The 23,149-nt window shown below is 44.8% G+C and overlaps 1 protein-coding gene across 1 annotated transcript in view; it reads right to left on the bottom strand.

The window, feature by feature from the left end:
* The window catches only part of KNDC1 (kinase non-catalytic C-lobe domain containing 1), a 100,688-nt gene that overhangs the window by 60,273 nt on the left and 17,266 nt on the right, over positions 1-23,149 (bottom strand). The window contains exons 4-6 of the mRNA XM_036737117.1: positions 13,036-13,182; positions 10,620-10,737; positions 8,187-9,052 (exon numbers count right to left, since the gene is read on the bottom strand). Of these exons, the coding sequence (XP_036593012.1) occupies positions 8,187-9,052; positions 10,620-10,737; positions 13,036-13,182 (1,131 nt within the window). The remainder of the gene's footprint in view (positions 1-8,186; positions 9,053-10,619; positions 10,738-13,035; positions 13,183-23,149) is intronic.

The raw sequence follows: 23,149 nt of genomic DNA on the forward strand, positions 1-23,149 counted from the left end.
AAATCCATCCCAAAAATAACTCCTTGAAAATTAGAACTGGCCAATTGGAAACAAATGACTCCATGAGACATCAAGAAACAATAAAACAGATTAAAAAGAGTAAAAAAGAAGAAGAAAATGTGAACTATCTCGTAGGACAAACAACTAACTTGGGGACAGACTAAGGAGAGATAATTTAAGAATCACTGGACTGCCTGTAAGCCACAAACAAACAAAAAAGAGCTTAGACATCATAGGTCAAGATGTCATAAAATTGTCTAGATATCTTAGAACCAGAGGCAAAAGCAAAAATTGAAAGAATCTGTTGGCATATTCTAAAACATAAAAATGAAAACTCCCAGGAATATTGTAGCCAAAATCCAGATCTCCCAGGGCAAGGAAAAAATATACTGCAAAAAGCCAGAAAGAAAAAGTCCAACTACCACAGAGCCAGTCAGGATCACACAAAATTTAGCAGCCACCATGATAATGAAATGAAGCATCTGGAAGCTGATTTTCTAGAAAGCAAAGGACCTAGACTTATAACCAAGAATAAATTATCTAGTAAAAGTAAGTATAATCCTATAGGGGGAAAGGGGTTCATTAAAAAAATAGAAGACCTTTAAGTGTTCCTGATAAGAAGACCAGAATTATGTAGAAAATCTGACATATGAAACACAGGACTCAAGAGAAGCAGCACAAAAAGGTAAAAATTGAATGAAAATCCTTAAGGGACTAAATAAGGTTAAATTGTGCACATTCTTATAGGGAGAAATGATACATTTAACTCCTCAGAACTTTATCATCACCAGGGCTCTTACAGGGAGTCTATTAAGGCAAAGGGCCTGAGTATGTTTCTATTCTTTTTTGTTTGTTTGTTTGTTTGTTTTTTCTTAGTTTTTTTTCTTTAAAACTAGTTTATTTTTAATTTACAACATTCAGTTCCACAAGCTTTTGAGTTCCAAAATTTTTTCCCCCTCCTTCCTTCCCCCTCCCCAAGATGGCATGCAATCTGGTATAGGCTCTACATATACATTCACATTAAAGTATGTTTCTATTCTGTTAGGGGTGATATAAAAAAAAGAATGGAAGACTGAGGTAACTGGAATGTGGTGGGAGATGAGGGGAGAGGAAAAATAAAGAAAATAATCTAACAGAAGTGTGGTGCACAAGGGAGAGTTTATATAATGGAAAAGACAGTAGCAGAGTGGGGGGAAGGCAGAGATATTTTAACTTCATTGTAATATGAACTGGTTGAAGGAGGGAAGAATACACACACACACACACACACACACACACACACACACCCCTGAAATTTATCTTACCAAATGGAAGTAGGAAGGAAAGGGGTTAATGGAAAGGGTGGGAAGGGGATTAAAACAGATGGAAAATTAAGGGAGGCAGTGGTCAGAAGCAAAAGAGCCTCTTAAGGAGGGGATGGGAAAAAATGAAGGAAAAGTATGAGTTTAGGATGGAGGGAAATTCACAATTATAACTGTGAATATGAATGGAATGAACTCATTGATAAAAATGGAAGAGGATAGCAGAATAGATTAGAAACCAGAATCCAACAATACATTTTGTTTATAAGGAACATACTTGAAATAGAAAGATACACATAGAGTTAAAATAAGGGACCAGAGCAGAATCTATTCTGCTTCAGCTGAATTAAAAAAAAGGCAAGGATAGCAGCGAAGATTTCAGACAAACAAAGAACAGAAATACACTGAATTAAAAGAGATGAACAGGGAAACTACATTTTGCTAAAAGGTACCATAGACAATGAATTAATATGAATACTGAACAGACAAGCACCAAATGATATCATATGTAAATTCTTAAAGGAAAAGTTAAAGGAGTTTCAGGAGGAAAAAGACAACAAAACTATAATAGTATGGGACTTCAATTTATCCCTTCCAGATGTAGATAAATCTAACCATAAAATAAGAAATAAGTCAAGGAGATGAGTAGAATTTTATTAAAGTTAGATATAATGGACCTCTAGAAACTATCAAATGGGAATAGAAAGGAGTATACCTATTTTCGGCTGTTCATGGCATCTTCACAAAAACTGATCATATTTTAAGGGTATAAAAAACCTCCAAAAAAGAGAGGGAAAGATCAGATCAATTAATTGGACATACAAGTAAAAAACTCTAGAAAACCAACAAATTAAAAAAAAAATATCAAAATAGAAGTCCTGAAAAATCAAAGGAGAGATGAACAAAATTGAAAGTTTAAAAAATCCCATTCAACTAATAAATAAAACTAGGAGCTGGTTTCTTAGGGAAAAAAACACCATAAAATAGATGTTAATTTGATTTTTTTAAAAGAAGAGAAACCAAATTACCAGTATCAAAAGTGAAAAATGTGAATTGTGAATTGACAAATAAGAATAAAAACAATTATTAGGAGCTATTTTGCCCAAATTTATGCCCCAAAACTGATGATTTGAATGAAATGGATAAATATTTACAAGAATATAATAAACCTAAAAGAAGTATTTAAATAACCATATCTTTAAGAAAGGAAGTTGAACAAGGTACAAATGAACTCCCAAAGGGGAGAAAACTCAGGATCAGAGGAATTTACAATAAAATTCTACCAATTCAAACAACTAATTTTAATGCTATACAAACTGTTTGAAAAAAAATAAAGGAGTTCTACCAAATTCCTTTTATTACAAAAATATGGTTTTAATACATAAACCAAGAACAGTCAAAACAGAGAAAGAAAACAACAGCCCAATTTCCTTAATGAATATCGTTGAAAAAATTAAATAAAATACTAGCAAGGAAATTATAGCATTATAATTACAAAGATCACATATTATGACTAGGTTGGGTTCATACCAGGAATTCAGGACTGGTTCAATATAAGGAAAACTGTAATCATAGACCATATTAATAACAAAAACAACAAAAATGATAGGATGACTTCAAAAGATGCAGAAAAAGCTTTTGACAAAATGCAACATGTATTCCTGTTTAAAAAAAATGCTAGAAAGAGCAGGAATAAAATTGAGCTTTTCCTAAAATGATAAATAATATCTATCTAAAACCAAGAGCAACCATTACCTGTAATGAAGATAAGCTATAAGCCTTTCCAGTAAGATCAAAGATGATGAAAGGATGCCCATTATCAACATTATTATTCAATATTGTACTAGAAATTCTAACTATAATAATAAGCTAAAATAAGCATAGGTAAAGAAGAAACAAAATAACTTTTTTTTGCAGATGATAAGATGAGATACTTAAAGAACCCTAGAGAACCAGCCAACAAACTAAACTAAGTGATCCAATGAACAATTTCAACAAAGTTGCAGGATGTAAAACAAACCCCACACAAATCACCAACATTTCTATATATTATGAATAGACTCAATAGGAAGAGATAGAGAAATTCCATTTAAAATAACTGCAGACAATATAAAATATTTGGGAATCTACTTGCCGAGACACACAGAGGAACTGTAGTAACACAATTACAAAATATTTCATGCAAATAAAGACAGCTCTAAATAACTGAAGGCCAAACCAATGTAATCGAAATGACAATACTACCTAAATATACCTAAATTAATTTACTTTTATTCAGTGCCATACCAATCAAACTACCAAAGAATTACTTTATAGAGCTAGAACAAAATAGCATAATTCATCTGGAGGAGCAAAAGGTCAAGACTATCAAGGGAATCAGTGAGAAAAAACGCAAGGAAAGGTAGCCTAGAAGTATGAGATCTCAAACTATACTAAAAGTGGTAATGGTTAAAACAATTAATTTGGTACTAGATAAGAAATAGAATGATTAATTAATGGAATTGATTAGGCACACAATATGCAGAAACAGATGAGCACAGAACCTAGTGTTTGATAAACACAAAGATTGCAGCTATTGGGGCAAGAACTCACCATTTAACAAAAACACCATTTGATAAAAAACACTTGGCAGAAAATAGGCACAGATCAACATCTCACACTATACACCAAGTCAAGCTCCAAATGGGTACATGATTTGGACATGAAGGGTGATATCATAAGCAAATTAGGGTAACATGGAAAAATTAACCTCTCAGATTTACAAATAAGGGAAGAGTTGATGACCAAACGAGATAGAGAGGATCATGGAAAATAAAATAGTTTTGATAACATAAAATTATTTTTTTTGCACAAATCAAACCAAATGCAGTCAAAATTAGAAGAAAAGCAGGAAATGGAAATTATTTTGCAGCAAGTTTCTCTAATAGAGGTTTAATTTCTAAAATATATAGGGAACTGAGGCAAATTTATGAAAATAAGAATCATTCTCTTATTGATAAAGTCAAGGGATATGAAAAGGTAGTTTTTAGAGAAAGAAATCTAAGCTATTAATAATCATATGAAAATATGCTCCAAATCACTTATAATTAGAGAAATGCCAGTTAAAACAATTTTGAGGTACCATCTCACACCTACCAGTTTGACCAAAATGACAGAAGAGGAAAATGAGAAATGCTAGAAGGTGTGGGAAAACAGGTAGACTAAAGTACTATATGGGGCATCTAAGTGGCACTGAACTACAGAGAATGCCAGGCACGGAGTAAGGAAGAATAATTTTCCTGAATTGAAATCTGGTCTCAGACACTTACTAGCTGTGTGACCCTAGGTGAGTCATTTTACCCTGTTTGCCTCAGTTTCCCCATCTGTAAAATAGGCTAAAAAAGGAAATGACAAGCCATTCCAGTATCTTTGCCAAGAAAACAATAAATGAGGTCACAAAGGGTTGGACACGACAGAAATGGCTGAATATCAACAACGCTAGATCCTTCTTTCTGAGATTACCCCAAATGTATCCTTTATAGAGCTTGTTGGTACATAATTATTTGCATGTTGGTTCCCCCCCTTAGACTGTGAGCTTCTTGAGGGCAGGGATTGTCTTTTTTTTTTTTAGGGATTGTCTTTTGAGCAGCTAGGTGGCATAGTGGATACAGGATCAGACTTGGAGTCAGGAGGACCTGAATTCAAATCTGGCCTCACTTCCTAGCTGTGTGACCCTGGCCAAGACATCAATCCCTGTTTACCTCAGTTTCCTTATCTGTCAAATGAGCTGGAGAAGGAAACAGCAAACCACTCCAGTATCTTTGCCAAGAAAACCCCAAAGAGGGTCACAAAGAGTTGGAAATGACTGAAAACAACAAAAATGCATTGTTGATGGAGCCATGAACTAGTCCAACCATACTGGAGAACAATTAGGTACTATGCCCAAAAGGACATAAAACTATATACACTTTGACCCAAGAATACCACTATTAGCTTTGTCTTTCAGAGATTAAAGAAAAAGGAAAAGGATTCATATGCATGAAAATATTTACAGCAGCACTTTTTGTGGTGGCCAAGAATTGGAAATGGAGGGGATAGCCATCAATTGGGGAATGGCTGAACAAGTTGTGGCATATGAATGTGATGGAATACTATTGTGCACATTTAGGGCGCATTTAGGCCATCAATATTAAATTTGGTAATGGGCAACTATTTCTTGCCCAGCTAGTAAGAAATGATGAAGAGGATGGTTTTAGGACAACCTCTGGAAGATATATAGCCTATGCAGAGTGAAGTGTGCAGAGTCTGGAGAGCAAGATACGCGGCAACAGCAATATTGTAAAGACGATGAATTGTGAAATACTTAGCAATTCCAATCAATGTAATGATCCGTAACAATTCCAAAGGACTCATGATGGAAAATGCTATCCACTTCCAGGAAGAGGTAATGAACTATTGAAACTTCTTTCTTTTTTCCTTCTCTCTCTCTCTCTCTCTCTCTCTCTCTCTCTCTCTCTCTCTCTTTCTCTTTTTCTCTCCCCCTCCCTCCTTCCCTCCTTCTCTCTCTTTCTTTCCTTCCTTCTTTTTTCCTTCCTTTCTCTTTCTTTTTTTTTTCCTCAGAAGATGTCTAGAGGAAGTATATTTTGCATGACTTCATATGTAGAATAGGTATATTTCTTGCCTTCTCAATGGGTGAGGGAGAGGGCAAAGGGAGGGAGAAAATTTGGAAATGAAAATGAAAGTAAAATTTTGCAATAGTAATAATAATAAAATAATTGTAAACAGTATAAAACACTTGGGCATCTACCTGCCAAGTAACACACAGGAACTTGATGAACACAATTACAAAACATTTTTTACACAAATGAGTTGTTGCTGTTGTTGCTATTGAGTCATGTCTCATTCTTCATGACCCCAATTTTGGGGTTTTCTCTACAAAGATACTGGAGTGGTTTGCTATTTACTTCTACAACTCAGTTTACAGATGAGGAAACTAAAGGCAAACAGGGATCACACAGCTAGTAAGTGTCTGTGGCCATATTTGAACTCCTGAAAATGAGTCTTCCTGATTCCAAGCCCAGTATTTTATCTGCTCCACTCGGCTGCCAACACAAATAAAGAAAGATCTAAATAATTGGAGAAATATTCATTATTAATGGGTAGCTTTGCCAATATAATAAAAATGACAATACTACTTAAAATAATTTATTCATTCATTGGCATAACAAACTACTAAAGAATTACTTTATAGAGCTAGAAAAAGTAACAAAATTTATCTGGGAGAACAACTGGTCAAGAATATCAAGTCAATCAATGAAAAAGACGGGAAGGGAGGGACCATTGCACTAGATCTCAAAACTATACTACACACAGAGCCATCCTTGTTAAAACAATTTAGTAATGGGTAACTATTTCTTTCCCAGCTGGTATCAAGTTAGGCCATTAGATTTTCCCCAATTTCCTCTTCTCTTCTAATTTTAGCTGCATTAGTTTTGTTTGTGCAAGTTTAGTGTTATCAAAATTGTCTGATATTTTTCTTGCCTTTTGTGGTTAACTTTCTTGAGAAGGCCATTGAAAACAAATGCCTCCACTCTCTTTCCTCTCACTCTCTTCTCGACTCTCTATCATCTGGTTTCAAATCTCATTATTCAATTGAAGAAGCTCTCTCCAAAATCATCAATGTCCTTGTCCTTGATACTGTCTATTCTGTGTTTTCATGACACTGTCTCTTCTAGGGCAGCTAGGTGATGCTATAGTGCACAGAACACAGGGCCTCATGTCAGGAAGATCTGAGTTCAAATGTGACCTCAGATGCTTCTAAGCTGTGTGACCCTGAGCAAGTCACTTCACCCTGTTTGCCTCATTTTCCTCATCTGTAAAATGAGCTGGAAAAGGTATGGCAAACCAGTCCAGTATCTTTGCCAAGAAAACCCCAAATGGGGTCAGGAAGAATTATACATGACTGAAAAACGACTAAACAAAAACAGCAAAAGATAAGAATAGGAACTTTCTGAGCATCACACAGTCCAAATGGGTCTGAGGTAGGGCCTTGACCTTAGGTCTTTCTGCCTCTAAGGCTAACACCTCTCTGAGTAAAACTATGAATTTAAAATTTAATCTGTCTGTAGCTTCCTAAGAGAGATTACCATCGTGATGTTCAAAGGAAAAGAGGAACAAATTGGACAAAAATCCAGCCACTGGCTTGTTCACAAAATCATGGACTTCAAATGCTTAAGTTATAGGTTAGTTTCCAGTTGACTCCAAAAGGGTTAGCTGGGACTAGGGGCTTGAAGGTGACCTGTGACCTCACTGGGCTCACTGAAGGGTTTTGGAGCTTTCTGTTTTCCTAGGGCCCAAGGAAGATCTGACACAGACCTGAGGGCCCCAATCTCCCCCCCCGGCAGCTGGAGGAGGCCCCTCCTGGGCTCTCTTGTCTCCTAATGACTTGAGCCAGATGTCAGATCCCTGAGGGCAGGGGCTGCTGTTTTTGTTGCATGGCCCATGGAAGGTGCTCAACTAGCACCTGTTGGGAGTCAGCTGAACTGAAATGACAGAGCTTTCAGGAGGGCTCCACCAGGGGGCCCAGGGACTCAGTTTGTTTGATGAGCCCTCTGGACCCCATTTTCTGTGTGTGTGTGTCAAAGAGTCTAGGCTGAAATGTCTTCAGGGACTACCTTCAGACAAGGAGTGATTTCTCCTGCACACATGACTTTGCCACTGAAGCCCACATCAGGTGATCCTGGACCCAGGGGCCAAGGTATTCCAGCTAAGAGACAGACTGGCATCCAAGTAGGTACATACACAGGCACATGGAAGAGGTTCCAAAGGCAGCTGTTCTTGGTTCGGGTCCCCCTTTTGCCCCAGCATCTCTGGAACCCACATAGAAATCACAAGGTAACCACCTACCTGCTCATTGCTGACAGTGTCCAGCTTCCTGCCTCCTTGCCCATGTTCTTCATGGCTGCCCACCATTGCCACATTTTCACTTGGCTCCTGTGGGCTTGTGGGACTTGGAAGGCACCCTTCTTCACCAGGATTCTTTCTTAAGCTCAACTTGTTGAGAGACAACAGTGCACTTTTGTTCAATGCTCCTGAGGTCTCGGCATCGTTGGCCCTCTCTGTCATGTCAGGAGTTTCTTCTCCAGGCCTAGCCTGAAGTCTAGTGCTGTTCTCCCCATCACAACCACTGCTGCCACTGCTACCCTTGCCACTTCCTTGAGTGTTGGTGGCTTGCTCCTGTGCTGGAGGCAGCAACTTCTCCCCTTGAGGGTCAATCAAGCGCTCAGGCCTGAGTCGGTGCTTAGGCTGGGTCTTTATGGGGAAAGGACAGGTTTTCCCCTCTGGGAAGATCTTTCTGTAATCTGGGGGAAGTAATTCAGATGCAGGCAGCTGATTTTTCCTAGCCAGAGAGCCCCCACTTGGAAAAGACATGCAGAAGTTGCTGGATTCTGGGACTTCCATTAGGAGTCGTGGGAAAGTCTGGATTTTTCTCAGACGACTTTTCTTCAGAAGACCTCTGTCCAGGTCACTGTGGAAATACCCCGAATCCAAGAAGAAGTTGGCCAGTTTTTCCTTAGAGAAGCTTTCTTGGTCATCCCTCTCCCCAGTTGGTGGCCTCTGAGTCAGGTTTCTGTGGGCTGTGGAGTTGCTGTCCCCAACTCGTGAGTCTGGCACAGTGGATGTATCACTGTCTGGCCTCTTCTCATCTGGTTGGGTTGTGGGTCCCATGCTTTTTGGGCCCATCCTCCCCCTCCACATGTTCTCATTCACATCTGTGTGTGACCAAAAATAATGTGATGATGTTAGGCAGTGAACCATTGCAATGCAGACCAGCATCACCCCTGGTCACTCCCACATGTCAGGGTATGGGAAGTCCAGCCATAGACAATCAGTTGCTCTTCTCCTTGGACCCAGCCCCAAGAACACCTTTGAGTAAGGACACACCTGGCTTCCCTGAATTCCTCTTTCTCACCCAAAGAGCTCCTCTCATGCTTCAGACTTCCTGGGGCCTCACCATCACCCTAGTCAGGAATGGCCCCAATGAGGGCACCAGCCTCTCTCTTACTGGTAAGTAAATGGATGGCCCTGGTTGGAGCTGAGAAAGCCACATCAAATCTTTCAGGGAATAGCAAGGCAGCTGCAGGAATATGACTTTCTGGACAGGGTGCAGGGGCTGTGTCTAGGTGTAGTGCTGTGCTGAAACCAGCCTGAGATCTTGGGCTTTGGGACTCTGGAGGGTTCCATGTCATGTGGCTTCCAACAACCCCTTCTGAATTCTTCCTTCCTCTTGGGCATGACTACATCAGAGACTGATAAACTCAGAGGCACATGGCCTGAGCCTCCAGTGCTCTGGAAGTTTGGGTCTCGCCACCCAAGTCCTCCTACCTGAAGGCTCCCTGAGCTTCTCCCCTGGGTAGGGCTTGCCCGGATGGCTAGGGCTAGGCCCCTTCTCCTCCACTCACCTTCCCTATGGGCTTCTCCTCATATTCAGGGCCTTACAAAGGGCCTAGAGGACAAATGCTGGAAACTTCCTTTCCCATGTTCCTCTTGGGCCACTTCAGTGAGTTTTTAAGGGTGTGAGAGAGCTTGGGTGTGACTGTAGGCAGCAAGCAGGGAAAGCCTAGAAAGGGTGGGGAGAATGGTGGGTCAATCTGCTGGAGAATGAAGGAGGGGCCTTCTACAGAGAGTGACCCCAGGAAGGCTCTGTGGTGCCAAGAATCTTAGAGCAGGAAATAAAAGAGGGAGCAAATGGGAAAGGAGCCTTGGACAAAGGAGTTTCTTGACTACATGTCACCAATGGGGGCCGCTGCTCTTCCCCTTTTCCTAGAAAGAGCAGCAGGGAGCCAGAAGACACATGGATAAGGAAAATGAGGCAGCCTGGATTGGTGCAGTTGGTAACTTGCCCAAGGTCACACAGGCACGGCCTGGAAGGGCCATAAGCAGAACTCTGGGCTCTGCCTGCCTTCCCTGCCCCAGCCATGGGGTCCACAAGGCCTTTCTCTTCAGGCTAGAGGACAAAGGTAGTGATGCCAGAGCTGACATCCAGAAGCCTGCATCAGGTGGCCTTGGACTGACCTCCTTGCAAGCTGTTGCTGCTCCAGGAAGGCTTTTCCAGGAGCCTCCCTGTGCTCCTAAGGAACAAAGACATGTCTCCAGGGAAAAGCACTGATCCAAACCCCCATGGACCTCTCATGCCCTGACATGTGGGAGTGACCTGGGGTGATGTTGGCCTTCACACCTGCCATGCAAGACTTGCTTCTCAGTTTCCCATTATGCTCCTGCTTTCCCTAGCTCACAAATGGCAGCTTTTTTTTCAAACAGGTATCAAGGCCATTTTACCTTGAAAAGTCCCAAAGGATTCAATGGAAAGTACTCTTCTCCCAACTGCAGACAGGTCCCGACAGATCTCACAGGAGGAGGCCGCCTGCACTTTGCCTTCACACAAGGCAATGATGCTCTATACACAAGGCAGAGACAAAAGAAACATCTCCTGGCTTGCATTCTCCATCACACAAGAATGCTTTTGCTGATAAGAATCACAGCAATGGCCAGACTCTCCATACCAGGAGTCTCTCCTAGGCACCCACCTTATGAAAGCTATTTTGCCCACAGCATGCCAACAATCCCTGGGAAGACTGGGAAGAACTCTTAGAGGCTGGGTCAAGGACAAGGACAAGGGCTCCATGTGGTTAGGACAAGGGTCTTTAACCCCCTCCTGATAGCCTGCTGATTTTGGGCGGTGCTAATACAGAATTCTTGCCCAGCCAAGGTCCCAGGACGTATTTTGTCTCAGTGTGACTTGAAGCACTGAAGCACATCATAGGGGAGAGGAATGGGACCCATAAAAGGGTAGCCATTCTCAGAGGACGATGGATGAACCCCTGCTTCATCATTTTGATGCCACTCTAGTTAAGTGTGAGAGTATGAGGAAGGAAGCCATTTTCCACAAGCCCCTTTCTTGTATCAGCATTGTATCAGGCTTGAGATGAAGTTTGAGTTTCAGTGAGTAACCCAGGAAACATGCTTGGGTGAACCACGTGACAAGAGCTCCAGAACATCCAACCCTGCTGATGGGGAGTGTGGGGATGTGGAGTCAGAGGCTATGTCCTACGCTGTATATCACTGCAGGGACTCAGGCAAGGCTTCCCAGAAAGGAACACGGGTTATAACTCACTCGCATGAGGAGGGCTAATGAGCATTGGGCATAGAACAAAGGCTTTGGGCATCATCTGGTCCATTGTTCATGACTGATCAGTGCATGCCAACAGTGGTAATTCCCATGCCACAATGGATAGAGATGGTCAAAGGATACGAACGGACCATTTTCAGAAGAAGAAACTCAAATTGTTTACAACCACTTAACAATATTGTTCGATTTAACTAATGATCAAAGATGCTGCTGGACTACCTGATCCCCACCAAATTTATGCAAATAATTAGAAACAATGAGATTCAGCTCTGACAGAATTGTGGGAAGGCAGGCGCACTCCTCCACTGTCAAGAGAATTTGATTTTTTTTTTTGGTACTCTGGCAATATTCAGTGACAGTTTTAAAACCATCATATCATTTGACCCAATCATTCCACTGTTGGGAATATACCCTGAAAAGGTTATAAAAAAGGGCTACCTGCTCACAGATTTTCATAGCAGCTTTATGGGGAATTGCAAAAACCTGGAAGCAACCTAAGCGTCCACCAACAGGGCAACGGTGAAATAAACTGAGGCACATTCATATCATGGAGACGCTAAGACCAATAGGGCTGACAAGTGAAAGGCCTTTCTTTATGACCACCTGCCAAGGGAGAAGAGCAGAAGCACAAGAAGGGGCCTCCACAAGCTGGGACAACAGGCCCTGAGGGGGCTCAGGGAGTGGGTGAAAAGGGAAAGCCCTTCCAGCTGGAGACAAACAAATCTCCCTGGGACCAGAGGGAGGCACGTCGCTGCCCACATGGGGCCAGAGGCTGAATGGGCAGGCAGATATCTCTTGACACACCCAGGTTTGTGCACGAGCCCACACCGAGCCCACACCGGACCCTTCCAAATGGATTCTCCATGGCATTGGTAGTCAGCATGAGTGGATGTCTTTCTACTGGGAACGCCTGGGAACACCTCCTCTGCCAGGACACACCCAGATCTGGTGTGGCCACAGGGCTACATCCCCAGGGAGCAGGGTGGAGCTGACCCAGAGCAGTCACTGGGAAAGTGCCCTACTGTCCCTCACAATGAGATCTGTTACCACCATGCCTCAGGAACTTCCTCCCTCCAACCTGTGGGCCTTAGTCCCATTGGTGAGTTCTCAGAATCGCTATTTTGGGGAAGGGACCAGATTAGCCACACCTCATCCTCTGGACTTCACCACTATGACTTAGATGCCTGCTCCTCCTCCCCTACCCCTTTTTTCCATGAGTGGGTTTTCCCTGGGACCTCCATTATGGGAGGGCTCAGCCCAGCCATGTCTCATACTCCCAACTTTAAGACTAATGCCCTAGCAGGTACCTTTCTCCCTCCCTCCTCCACCCACCCCCTACCCCCTTTCACCTCCCCTTTTAGGCATTATCTCTCCCTGCCCATTAGAATGTAAGCCTCTTGCAGGCAGAGATTTGCCTACTTTGGTACACCCAGGGCTTAGTCCAGTACTTGGCACAAAGCAAGCACCCCTATATATGCTTGCTGACTGACTCCCTGGGATGAGGTGGACAGACACACACTCCTCCATTGAAAGGGAACCCAACCACCCATCCTCCTTCCAGCTTACCTCAATATTAGGCCTGCTGCCAGGACTCTCCTCCTGCATCTGGTCCAGGAGGGCCTCCAGGTCCTTACAGAACTTTGGTTCTAGCTCCGGTTCAATCACATATTCGATGGCGGCTTTCAGGGTAGCCCCCAGAGAATAGATGTGAGCCTGCAGAAAAAGCAAATGGTGTCATTCAGCTGGGTGTGAGCAAGTCTACAGCCATTCTTCAAAGGCAAAAACGGCCCCTGGCGCCTCTAAAGAATATAAACAATTTGGAAAAACGAGTTTTCTAGCAGGTCCATCAGGCCCTTGATAACAATGAGCCACAGACCATTGTCCCAGCAGAGCCTACTGCACAAGGCTTCCAGTCTGTTGTCAGCCTGGGGGAGAGGCTGAACCTCATCAGGCATGGCCTAAGATGGGAAGACCCCTGCTGAGCATCCTCCAGGCTTCAGCAGCCAAGAGGACCAGGGCTTCAACTCTTACCACAACCCCCTGTTTACCACAGGTCCAAGGGCTTCTCAGACTGGAAGGGCTCAGTACTGCTCCTCTAGTCCCTCAGCACAGCCTTGTGGTGAGGGAAGCATGCCAACATGGAGGGTGTAGAGGTAAGGGAAGCTGGAGGACACTGAGCAGATATCTCAGTTTCGGGGACCGGCTGAGGACATTTCCTTGTGTAAAAGGTTCCATGGCCTCCATGATGGCATGTGGTTCCAATCCTGAGCTGGAATCACTGGATCTCCTGAGGGAGGCCTGACCTAGAACACCCGGCCAGTCAACCAAAGTCATGAGGGGCATGTAAGCCTTGGTTCTGGAGGCAGATGCAACAAAGAAAGAGGGACACTGGACTTGGTGTCAGCTGCCCAAGGGCATGAACCCCAGACTAAGTGCTGAGCTGATTTTCTCTGCCAAATGGGGACATGACATGGGTGACTCAGATTTCAGTGGGTTCTCACAAGGAAAGCATGCTGCAAATCCCAGAGTGCCATATGGAGATGGGTTAGCCCCACCATGTCCTCAAGAACAATTCCTATTAGATCCACTGAGGCTTTACTCTGTCCATTAATGGTCTGTATGCTGGGACCAAGGAATGTTTTGAGGCATGGTGATGTGTTCCTATGATTTTATAAATAGAACTCACCAGTATAAGTTTGGGTTCTTCTAAGTGAAGCCATAAAGTTGGTGGGTCCTGGAAAGGATATACTACCAGGCACCCACAGGACTGACCCCAGACTAGACAAGCTTCCACCAAGCATTTTTCATGGGGCTGGAGAGCAGGAGGAAGGAGTTCTAGCTCCAGCTCCATTGCAACTAGCTGTGGGACCTTGAATCAAACCCTTTGCAGTGGATAGACTTGGGGGCCTCTCCCTGCCTTCCCAGATGAAAACATTGTTTTCAATTCTGTACATGCTGAGCTTCCAAGTCTTCAGCCACTCTGCAGCAAAGGCAGGGGTTCCTCAGCAAGGGCATTCTTTACCCAGATGCATATTGTGGTCTGTCCCATGTAATCCTCATCATCCCTTAGGATCTCCTACTGCATTAAAAAGGGATTGAAAAGCCCTCCACTTTTAGATTGCTCAAACCTACTTGGGAAGCCCGCCTTTCATTCCAGCTGGAAGGACTGACTGATCCTGTTAGCTGATCCATTAAGGAGTTCTAGCTCACAGAACCACCTCAAGATTGAGAACTGGATACACTCAGGATGAAGCCTGTTCCCTTCAGGGAAAAGCAAATGCCTTGGTCATCCCAGGGCCCCAGGCAAAGCTGAGGGTGCCCCTGGAAAAAGGCTAGTAGAAATGGCCCCCAAAACAACCCATACAAGAGAAAAGAAGCAGCTTCCAAAGTCCCTTTCATCTTCTCTCCTGTGAGAGTGAGATGATGTTACTGTTCTTACACAGCACAGACTAGTGAAGTCTACCACAGTGAGTCAGTATCACAGACATGGGCCATTCAAACCAACAGATAAGTCTGAATAACTCAGCTGCAGGCAAACTGCCCCTCCATCCCTGCATCCATTCTCCTATCCCTCCATTCATCCCTTCATATATCTATCCACCCAGCTGTCTATCCATCCCTCCATTCATCCCTCCATATATCCATCCATCCAGATGTCTATCCATCCATCCCTCCATTCATCCCTCCACATATATACATCCATCCAGATGTCTATCCCTCTATCCTTTCACTTGGCTCATCTCTTCTCTATCAAACTTTTAAAGAAGAAAGTGGAAGAACCAAATGCCACTATGTGGTTAACTCATCGACAAAAAAGAGATCTTTTCACAGTGGGTAGTCAGACCCAGCCCAGATGTCCTGAATTGAGAGAATTTACAGGGAGACACCACCTCCCCCCCATTTTAATGAGCACAAAGAGGGAAAGAAATTCTAGGAAGTGCCACTAGGGGTGAGGTGAAGAGGGTGGGGGAGGAAAAAAGGAAGCATCTAGGGTCTGGATGGCTGCTTGCTTAATGAGCCTACAAGCAGCCTGGAAGGGCTATGTCCTGGGGATATAGCAATGATTTGCAGCATAGCTTAGGGAAATGGTTGGCATTTGCAGTGACACTTCCTCTCATTTCTGTAAAATGGGAGAAGTGCGGGAAGAGGCTGGATGAAGTTGGAGCCTGGTGAATCCAGCCACAGAACACTTTGGGGATTAACCTTTCCTGGTGAAATTTCTCAGTGCTATAAGGGTGGGGTGGGTCAAGGAGTTTTACCTGGGACCCTGAAAGAAGGAAGATGAAGAAGAAAGAAGGGGTGATTATCCCTGTTTGCATAATGGATGGATGGTGGTCATAAGCAGGATGACCTAGAATACAAGTCAACGGCCTTTTAGATACCAAGTAATTTTGCTTTTCAGATTTTGGAAGGAAAACACTTCTAGCATGAAAAAGCCATCCTCAGCCCTTTGAATGCTGCCAAAGTGGAAGGCTGAGAAACGTTGATGAAGTCACCTGAGAGGTATCTTCCATCTCTGCCTCTCCATCCTAGCCAATGCCACCTTGCTCCTGGGACACATCTGATACAAGGCTTTCTTGTTGTAAGGCTAAAGAGTAGCCTGACAGCTCAGGCACAGAAGGTAGTACAGTGATGCTCTACAGCAGAGACAAGTGTCCTAGAGCAGTGGACAGAGAAAGACCTGAGCTCTAATCCTGCCTCAAACACTTACTAGCTTTGCAAAATGGCCCAAACCAAACTCATTATCTTTATCCCCTAGCCCAGCCATCTAAACTGTGCTGAGGACATAATTAACCTCCCAGTCATCCAGGTTCCCAGTCTTGGGGTCGTCCTTGCATTCTTACCTCACCCCCCATATCCAAGCTGTTGCCAAGGCTTGGCAATCTCACCCTGCAGCATTTCTCCAGTATCCCCCTCCTCTCCTTTGCTCTGTCCCCTCCTGGTACAGCCCCTCATCACCTCACATCTGGACTACTGCAGTAGCTTCTGGGGGGAGATTCTGCCTGCCTCAAGTCTCTCTCCACTCCAGTCCATTCTCCACCAGCCACCAGTGATTTTTCTAAAGCACAAGCCTGATCGGGTCACTCCCCTACTCAATAAACTCCAGTGGCTCCCTATCACCTCTGGGCCAAAATAGAAAGTGCTGTTTGGCATTCAAACCCTTCATAACCTGCCCCCTCCTACAACTCCAAGCTTCCTATCCCTTCCTCCCCAACACATTCTCTTTTAGCCAGTGATACTGGCCTCCTGGTTGTTTCACAAACAAGTCCCTCCATCTCTAAGATCTGGGCATTTTCTCTGGCCATCCCCCATGCCTGGAATATTCTTCCCTCCCCATCTCCACCTCCTGGCTTCCTTTGAGTCTCAACTCCAATCTCACCTTCTACAAGATGCCTTCCCCAACCCCTCTTCATTTTGTGTCTTCCCTCTTGACCTATCCTGTACGTAGCTTCCTTATGTGTTTGCTTGTTTTTTAGATTGTAAGCTCCTCGAAGGCAGGCCTGTCTTTGCCTTTATTTGTATCTCCAGAACTTAGCCCAGTGCCTGGCACATAGTAAGTGCTTAATAAATGTATATTGACTGACTGGCTAGTTATCTACCCATTCTGACCTATATCCACGAAGCTATTTAAGTGATCCCTCCCCTGATAAGTAACCCTCCCTCAGCACCTTAATACTTCTAGCATCAAATGCAAACTCAGGTTCCTTCTTACCTTTCCAGCTTCATTAGACATTGCTCCCCTTCCTACAACTGGAGAGGGTAGGCAAGCTGGCTACCTTGCCCTTCCTGGACACGTGACTCTCCAAACTCATGTCTTTGCACTGGCAGTCCCCCATGCCTGGAAAGCTCTCCTTCCTCACCAGTTAGGCCAAAACTGGAGTCAGCAGATTTGAGAATGATCAATATAAAGATTATCATTGGACTACTGGGAGCTGATGAGATCACTAAGTGAAAAAGCATAGAGGGTTCTGGACAGAGCCCTGTAGGACACCCACTGTTAGTAGGTGTGACCTTGATGAAGACCCAGGAAAGGGGACCAAGGAGTGCTCTGATGGGGAGAACAAGGAGATGGCAGTGTCCCAACAACTGAGAGAGAAGAGTATCGAGAAGAAGAGTGTGTTCAACAGCATCCAAAGCTCCAAAGGGGTCAAGGAGAATGAGCTTTGAGAAAAAGGCCATTGGATTTGGCAACTAAGAGATCACTGGTAACTCTGGAGAGAGCAATGTTGGTTGAATGGTTGAGGCCAGAATTCAGACTGTAGAATATTAAGGAAAGTGAGAGAAGAAGAAGTGGAAGCACCTATCACAGATGGTATTCTCAAGCCACAAAATGGAGGACGTAGTGATAAGTGATGGTTCCTCACAGATAAGGGAGACACGGGCCTGTTTGTAGGCAACAGGGAAGCAGCCAGCAGAGAGGGAGAGACTGAAGACAAGTGAGAGAGTGAGGTGGAGGGGGAAATCTGCTAGAGAAGATGGGATGGAATGGGTCCACTTGTGCATGCAGAGGTTTGGGCCCTGTCAAGGATAAGGAAACCTCATGTGAGACAGAGGTGAAGGAAGAGAAAGGGGCAGAAGGCATCTGAGTGATCTGAGATGAAGAGGAGGGAGAAGAAGGAGTTCTCAATCAGTGATCACCATTTTTCAGTAAAATAAGGAGCAAAGTTCTTAGAGGACTTCCCCTTTAGAGGGGAACATGGGAAGTTCGAGGAGGGGTAAGAAGGTTTGGAAGAGCTGTTGTGGAGAGGTGGAAAGTGAACGAATGAGGGAGGTATAGAAGGGCTGTCTGGCATCAGTGAAGGCCTGGCTGAGCTTGTGTAAAACAAATTTGTGGTAGACTCAGCCAGAATGGTCACATTCAGCAACATGTGCGTAGGAGCGAATGATTGCAGTGATACAAGGTTGAGGCTTAGTAAGACAAGAATGATGATACGATAAGGGGGCTAGGGACTGAAGAGGATAGTGCAGAGTTGAACTGTTTCACCAAGGGGTCAAGGTAGGGGGAAGGAAGGGAGAGTGGTTAGTGCAGAGGTGATAACTTGGGAGAAAACCAAGGAGTCCAGATATTGGAAGTTGGGGTGTTAGTGAGGAACAAGGTTTGGTACTGGAAGTCAGAGGCAGAAGCGGAAAGCCAATAGATGATGGTTAGATAAGGCATTTTCTGAGTTCTTAAACATAGAAGAGGTATATTTATGGGGAATGACAAGATCAAGGGCCATGGATATATCAATAGGCATTTCTGTAGTGGAAGAGTGGAGGAGTAGGTCATGTAAAATAAGCTGAAGAACTGGGAGGTTCAGGCAGTGTACATATATTTATGGAAAGCCCCTAGGGGAAGGAGAGGAACTGAGGAGAAGAGAAAGATTTTGAGCCAGGTACTGAACTCACTGAGGAAAGAAGGGGAGTATCCTGGAGGTCAGTAGACAACAGCTTCCAGAACTTGGACTGGATGGTAGAAAAGGCAAAAGCTTGATAATCAAGGGTCTGTTCACAACTCAGCAAGTCACTTAAGCTTTATATGCTGTATGCAACTCCCTGGGATTTATTTAGAAGGCAGAGAGGTACCAGAAAGGGAAGTGAGGAAATCCCAGAGCCTTGTGTTTCTGTGTTTCAATGATGCTAGCATGTACCAACTTGGGAATGACAAAGTCACCAAGTGAGGGGATGTAAGGAGAGGAGGCCCAAGGCAGATCCTTGGGGAATGCTCCTCCACATTAGGGGATGGGATATGAACAATGACACAGAATATGAGACTGAAGAAAGTTAAAGAGAGGAGTTAGAGAATGAAGAGAATTGACAGCACCCAGGAGGTGCCAGGGTGCGGGTGCACAATAGTGTGAAATGGTACAGACAGCTCAAGAAGGGTGCCTGAAGAGAGATCATCAGATTTCTCAGTCAAGGTTCTAAGAAACAGGTCTTGGTGAGAGGTTTCAGTAGAGTGGTGGAGTAGTAAATCAGACTGCTAAAGGTTGAGAAGTGAATGGGAGAGAGGAACATGGAGACAGTAGGGTAGATTGCTTTTTTTCTAGGAATTTGTGCAAAGGAGGAGAGGTAGATGATGAAAGTTTGAGGGGATGGCAGGGTCAAGCAGAGGGCTTTTTTAATGGTGGGGAACCTTTGGGCATGTTTGCATGCTTCAGGGGAGAAGCCAATGGATAAGGGGAAACTGAAGATTAAAGGGGAAGGTGGTCAAGGAAGCGAGATCTTGGAGGAGACAAGGGGATGGGTTTTGTGTTGAGAGTAGAGGGTTTAGTGTTGACAAGAAGAGCCCCCTTTCCCTCAAGGACTGGAACATGGGATATGAGAATGGGCTGGTGAAATTTAGAGGATTTGAATTACAGTTTTGGAGAGAAGAAGGTGCCACAAATGATATGTCCAATTTTTCTGGTAAATTATGCTGAGAGAGGGTGATAGAGAATCAGCCAGGACTTTGCCAGGGCCTTGCCCACGATATCCTCTCAATAGATACACGTGTCGATGTGGAAAGACTGGTTGCCATGTTGCAGTGGGACATGTGCCAGATCAACCATCTGGCAAGATGGTGCCCAGTCTCAGAGCAAGCAATTTTAGGAAGGGTTCACTGCACTGTAGGAGCCTCCAAATTTGGGCACAAATACATTTTCTTCATTATGCTTTATATGTTTATACCACCTGCTTCTCCCTTTATTTTTTGTGAGTCAACAGTGCCAGCCCTGACAAGGGTGGGGAAAGCCATTATTCTGTACAAAGGAGAGACCCTCCCTGCTGGGCAGCCTGTGCCAGTTTATACTCAGAGCCTTTCCTGACTATTAGGCCCCTTTTGCCTCTGCAGAGACTCTCTCTTTGGAAAGGGGAGAGGGAAGAAGCAGAGCCAAAGAGGCTGAATGAGAATTCGAGTGTGGTGATGCCACCAGGAAGCAGGAGCCACCTTACTGCCACTGGACTACTTGACAGTAAACAATCCAGTATTTTCTCCTTTGCCATGTCCTGGAGTATCAAATGAAGACCCTTGCAGAAAGCAGAGCCTGATGGCGCAGACACCTTAGAAATGAGGAGCCGAGAGAGATGCGTGAGGCCATCTCAAGCTGTGTCTGACTTACCAAGCACTTATTACACTTGGGGTGTTAGAAGAGGGGGCAACAGCTTTCCCTTTATCTTAGAAGGGGATGAAAATAACAAAGATCTTTCTTTAGATTTGGGGTTTTAGCTTCGAAATGGTATTCCCAGTCCCTTTCATTCAGCTCCAACGTACAGGGAGAGCTCACTATTGAATGAATGATGGGTACCATTCAAGCTTCATGTGCCTCTGGGATGGTGAATGGCCCATGCCTTTCACAACTAAGGATGGCATTCAGGGGCAGGAGGACAGCATATTGATGCAATAAGAACTTAATAAGTGCCTACTGTAGGCCAGGCACTGATGACCCAAAGACCAAATCAAAATGGTCCCTGCCCCCAAGGGCCTTCCATTTTATTGGAGGAGACATAAATGCTCATAGAAGAAAACCAAAATCATGTCCATGGCAGTGCTAGCTGGGTCAGCTAAGGGGCAGGTTAGGCTTGGCCTTGTCTAGGAGGTGACATGAGCTGAGTGTTTGAAGGAATCTGGCATTCTAAGAGGGAGTGTTGAGGAGGGAGGTTGTTTCAGGCATGGGTAGGATTTAGTGCCCTGGCAAAGGTATAGTTGTGGCAGATGGTATGTCATGTACACTGTGTGAAGAGGCCAGCTGAAGCCAGACCATCAAGGGCTTTCCATGGTAAACAGAGGATTTCATGTTCATTTTTCGAGGTAATAGGGAGCCACAGGGGCATCATGAGGGAGGGAGTGAGGTGGGCAGACCTGCTTTTGGAAACTGTATGGGAGATGGGCTGGAGAAAGGAGAGTGGTGGGAGTGAAACTCCAATCAGCCGTGCAGTGAGGTGAGTAGGGCCTCAATGACAGGTGGCTAGATAATTGGATAGGCATTCAAGATGTGGTGGAGTTGAAATGGCAAGTCCAGTGGCCCATGGGCAGGCATTGCAGGCAAAGCCTTTTAGTTTTCAGGGGAGAAAGAGATCACTCTCACTTCTCTCCCAAACAGAGCAAACAGTGCTTTCAGGGCCCAGTGCCTGACTCTCCTTTTTTCCTTGGGCTTGTGCAAGTCAATGGGTAGGTGGCACCCCAACCACAGAGTTAGCAGAAGGTAGCAGTAGCTGGGAGGCCAACAGAGATGCCCCATATTTACTGAGAGATGTTTGATGCAGTTCTGAGCACAGTGCCTGGCACATGGTGGGCACTTAATAAATGTTGACTGATTGATTTGATCCAACAGGGATGATGAGCAGCTTCTCTGGGTTCACTTACTTTGATAAGGGTTTCCATGACCTTTGCCCAACAATGCCCCAAGTGACCGATACCTGGATTTCTTTCTAAAGAAACAAACTGGAGGCAGCATCCTTCTCTTAAATCCTCGCTGTGCCAACCCACAAGATGAACGGCTCAGGCCATCACAAGAGGGCCAGGATCAAGCCTGCCTCACTCACATTTATACTGACCTGGCCAGGCCATCCACAGTGCAGTAGCTTTGCCTTGGGTTGGCTCCATCAACACAGACCAGCCCTCCCTGCACAGAGAGTTACTTGGAAGAATGTTGCAAAAGACTGGGACAGAATGCTGCAGAATGGATGTGTCCAAGGCTAGCAGGAATGAGAAGTGCAGAGAAACCTCAGAGCTGCCCTCCCTTCCACTCACTCATTGCAGCCCCCAGGGGCCAAGGTTCAAACATGTGCCTAGCCGGATGTGAAGAGTGACCAGAGCAGAGGGGTCTTTCCTTGGGGGGAGGGGGGCTTCCCATTGCTCTGGCTCATGGGCACCAGTTGTCATGCAGGCACCTGGACACAGACTGAGAAGTTAAAAGGGAGTTTTATTAAGGGATTGAAGAGGGGAAAAGAACTCAAATGAAAAGAAATTCTGAAAAACAGACACTTTCCAATATGGGATACGTTCCCAAAGATCAAATGAGATAATATTTGTAAAAAGTGCTTATCACAGTTTCTAGCACATAGTAGGTGCTTAATATCTGCTTATTCCGAGGGGCAGAGCCAAGATGGCGGCTGGTAAGCAGGGAATAGTGTGAGCTCCGTACGGAGACCCTCCAAAAACTTATAAAAAATGGCTCTGAACCAATTCTAGAATGGCAGAACCCACAAAACAGCAGAGGGAAGCAGGGCTCCAGCCCAGGACAGCCTGGATGGTCTCTGGGTGAGGTCTATCCCACACGGAGCTCGGAGCGGAGCTCGGAGCTGGGAGCTGGGAACGGAGTGGAGCAGAGCCCAGCCTGAGCGGCGTGGACCATCCAGACCAGAAGCCGGGCGGAGGGGGCCCTAGAGCCCTGATTCAGTGAGCTGCGGCAGTTACGAGACTTCTCAACCCACAAACACCAAAGACTGCAGAGAAGGTTAGTGGGAAAAGCTGCGGGAGTGGAAGGAGTTTGCGGTTAGGCTTCCACGGCCGGGGGCAGCGGAGGTGGGGCAGCTACAGCTGTTGTTACTTCCGGCTCCAGGCCCACCTGGTAGGAGGAATTAAGTGGCAGATCAGAGCAGGAGTGCACAGCCTGCTGAAGATCTAAGCCCAGTTCGGGTTGGGGGTTCTTGGGGAAGGAGCAGTGCTGGTGTGGCAGAGTGGGCACCTCCCCCCCAAACGTGGAATATAGAACTCTGT

This window comes from Trichosurus vulpecula, chromosome 8 (assembly GCF_011100635.1).
Source record: "Trichosurus vulpecula isolate mTriVul1 chromosome 8, mTriVul1.pri, whole genome shotgun sequence".
NCBI classification, from domain to species: Eukaryota; Metazoa; Chordata; class Mammalia; order Diprotodontia; family Phalangeridae; genus Trichosurus; species Trichosurus vulpecula.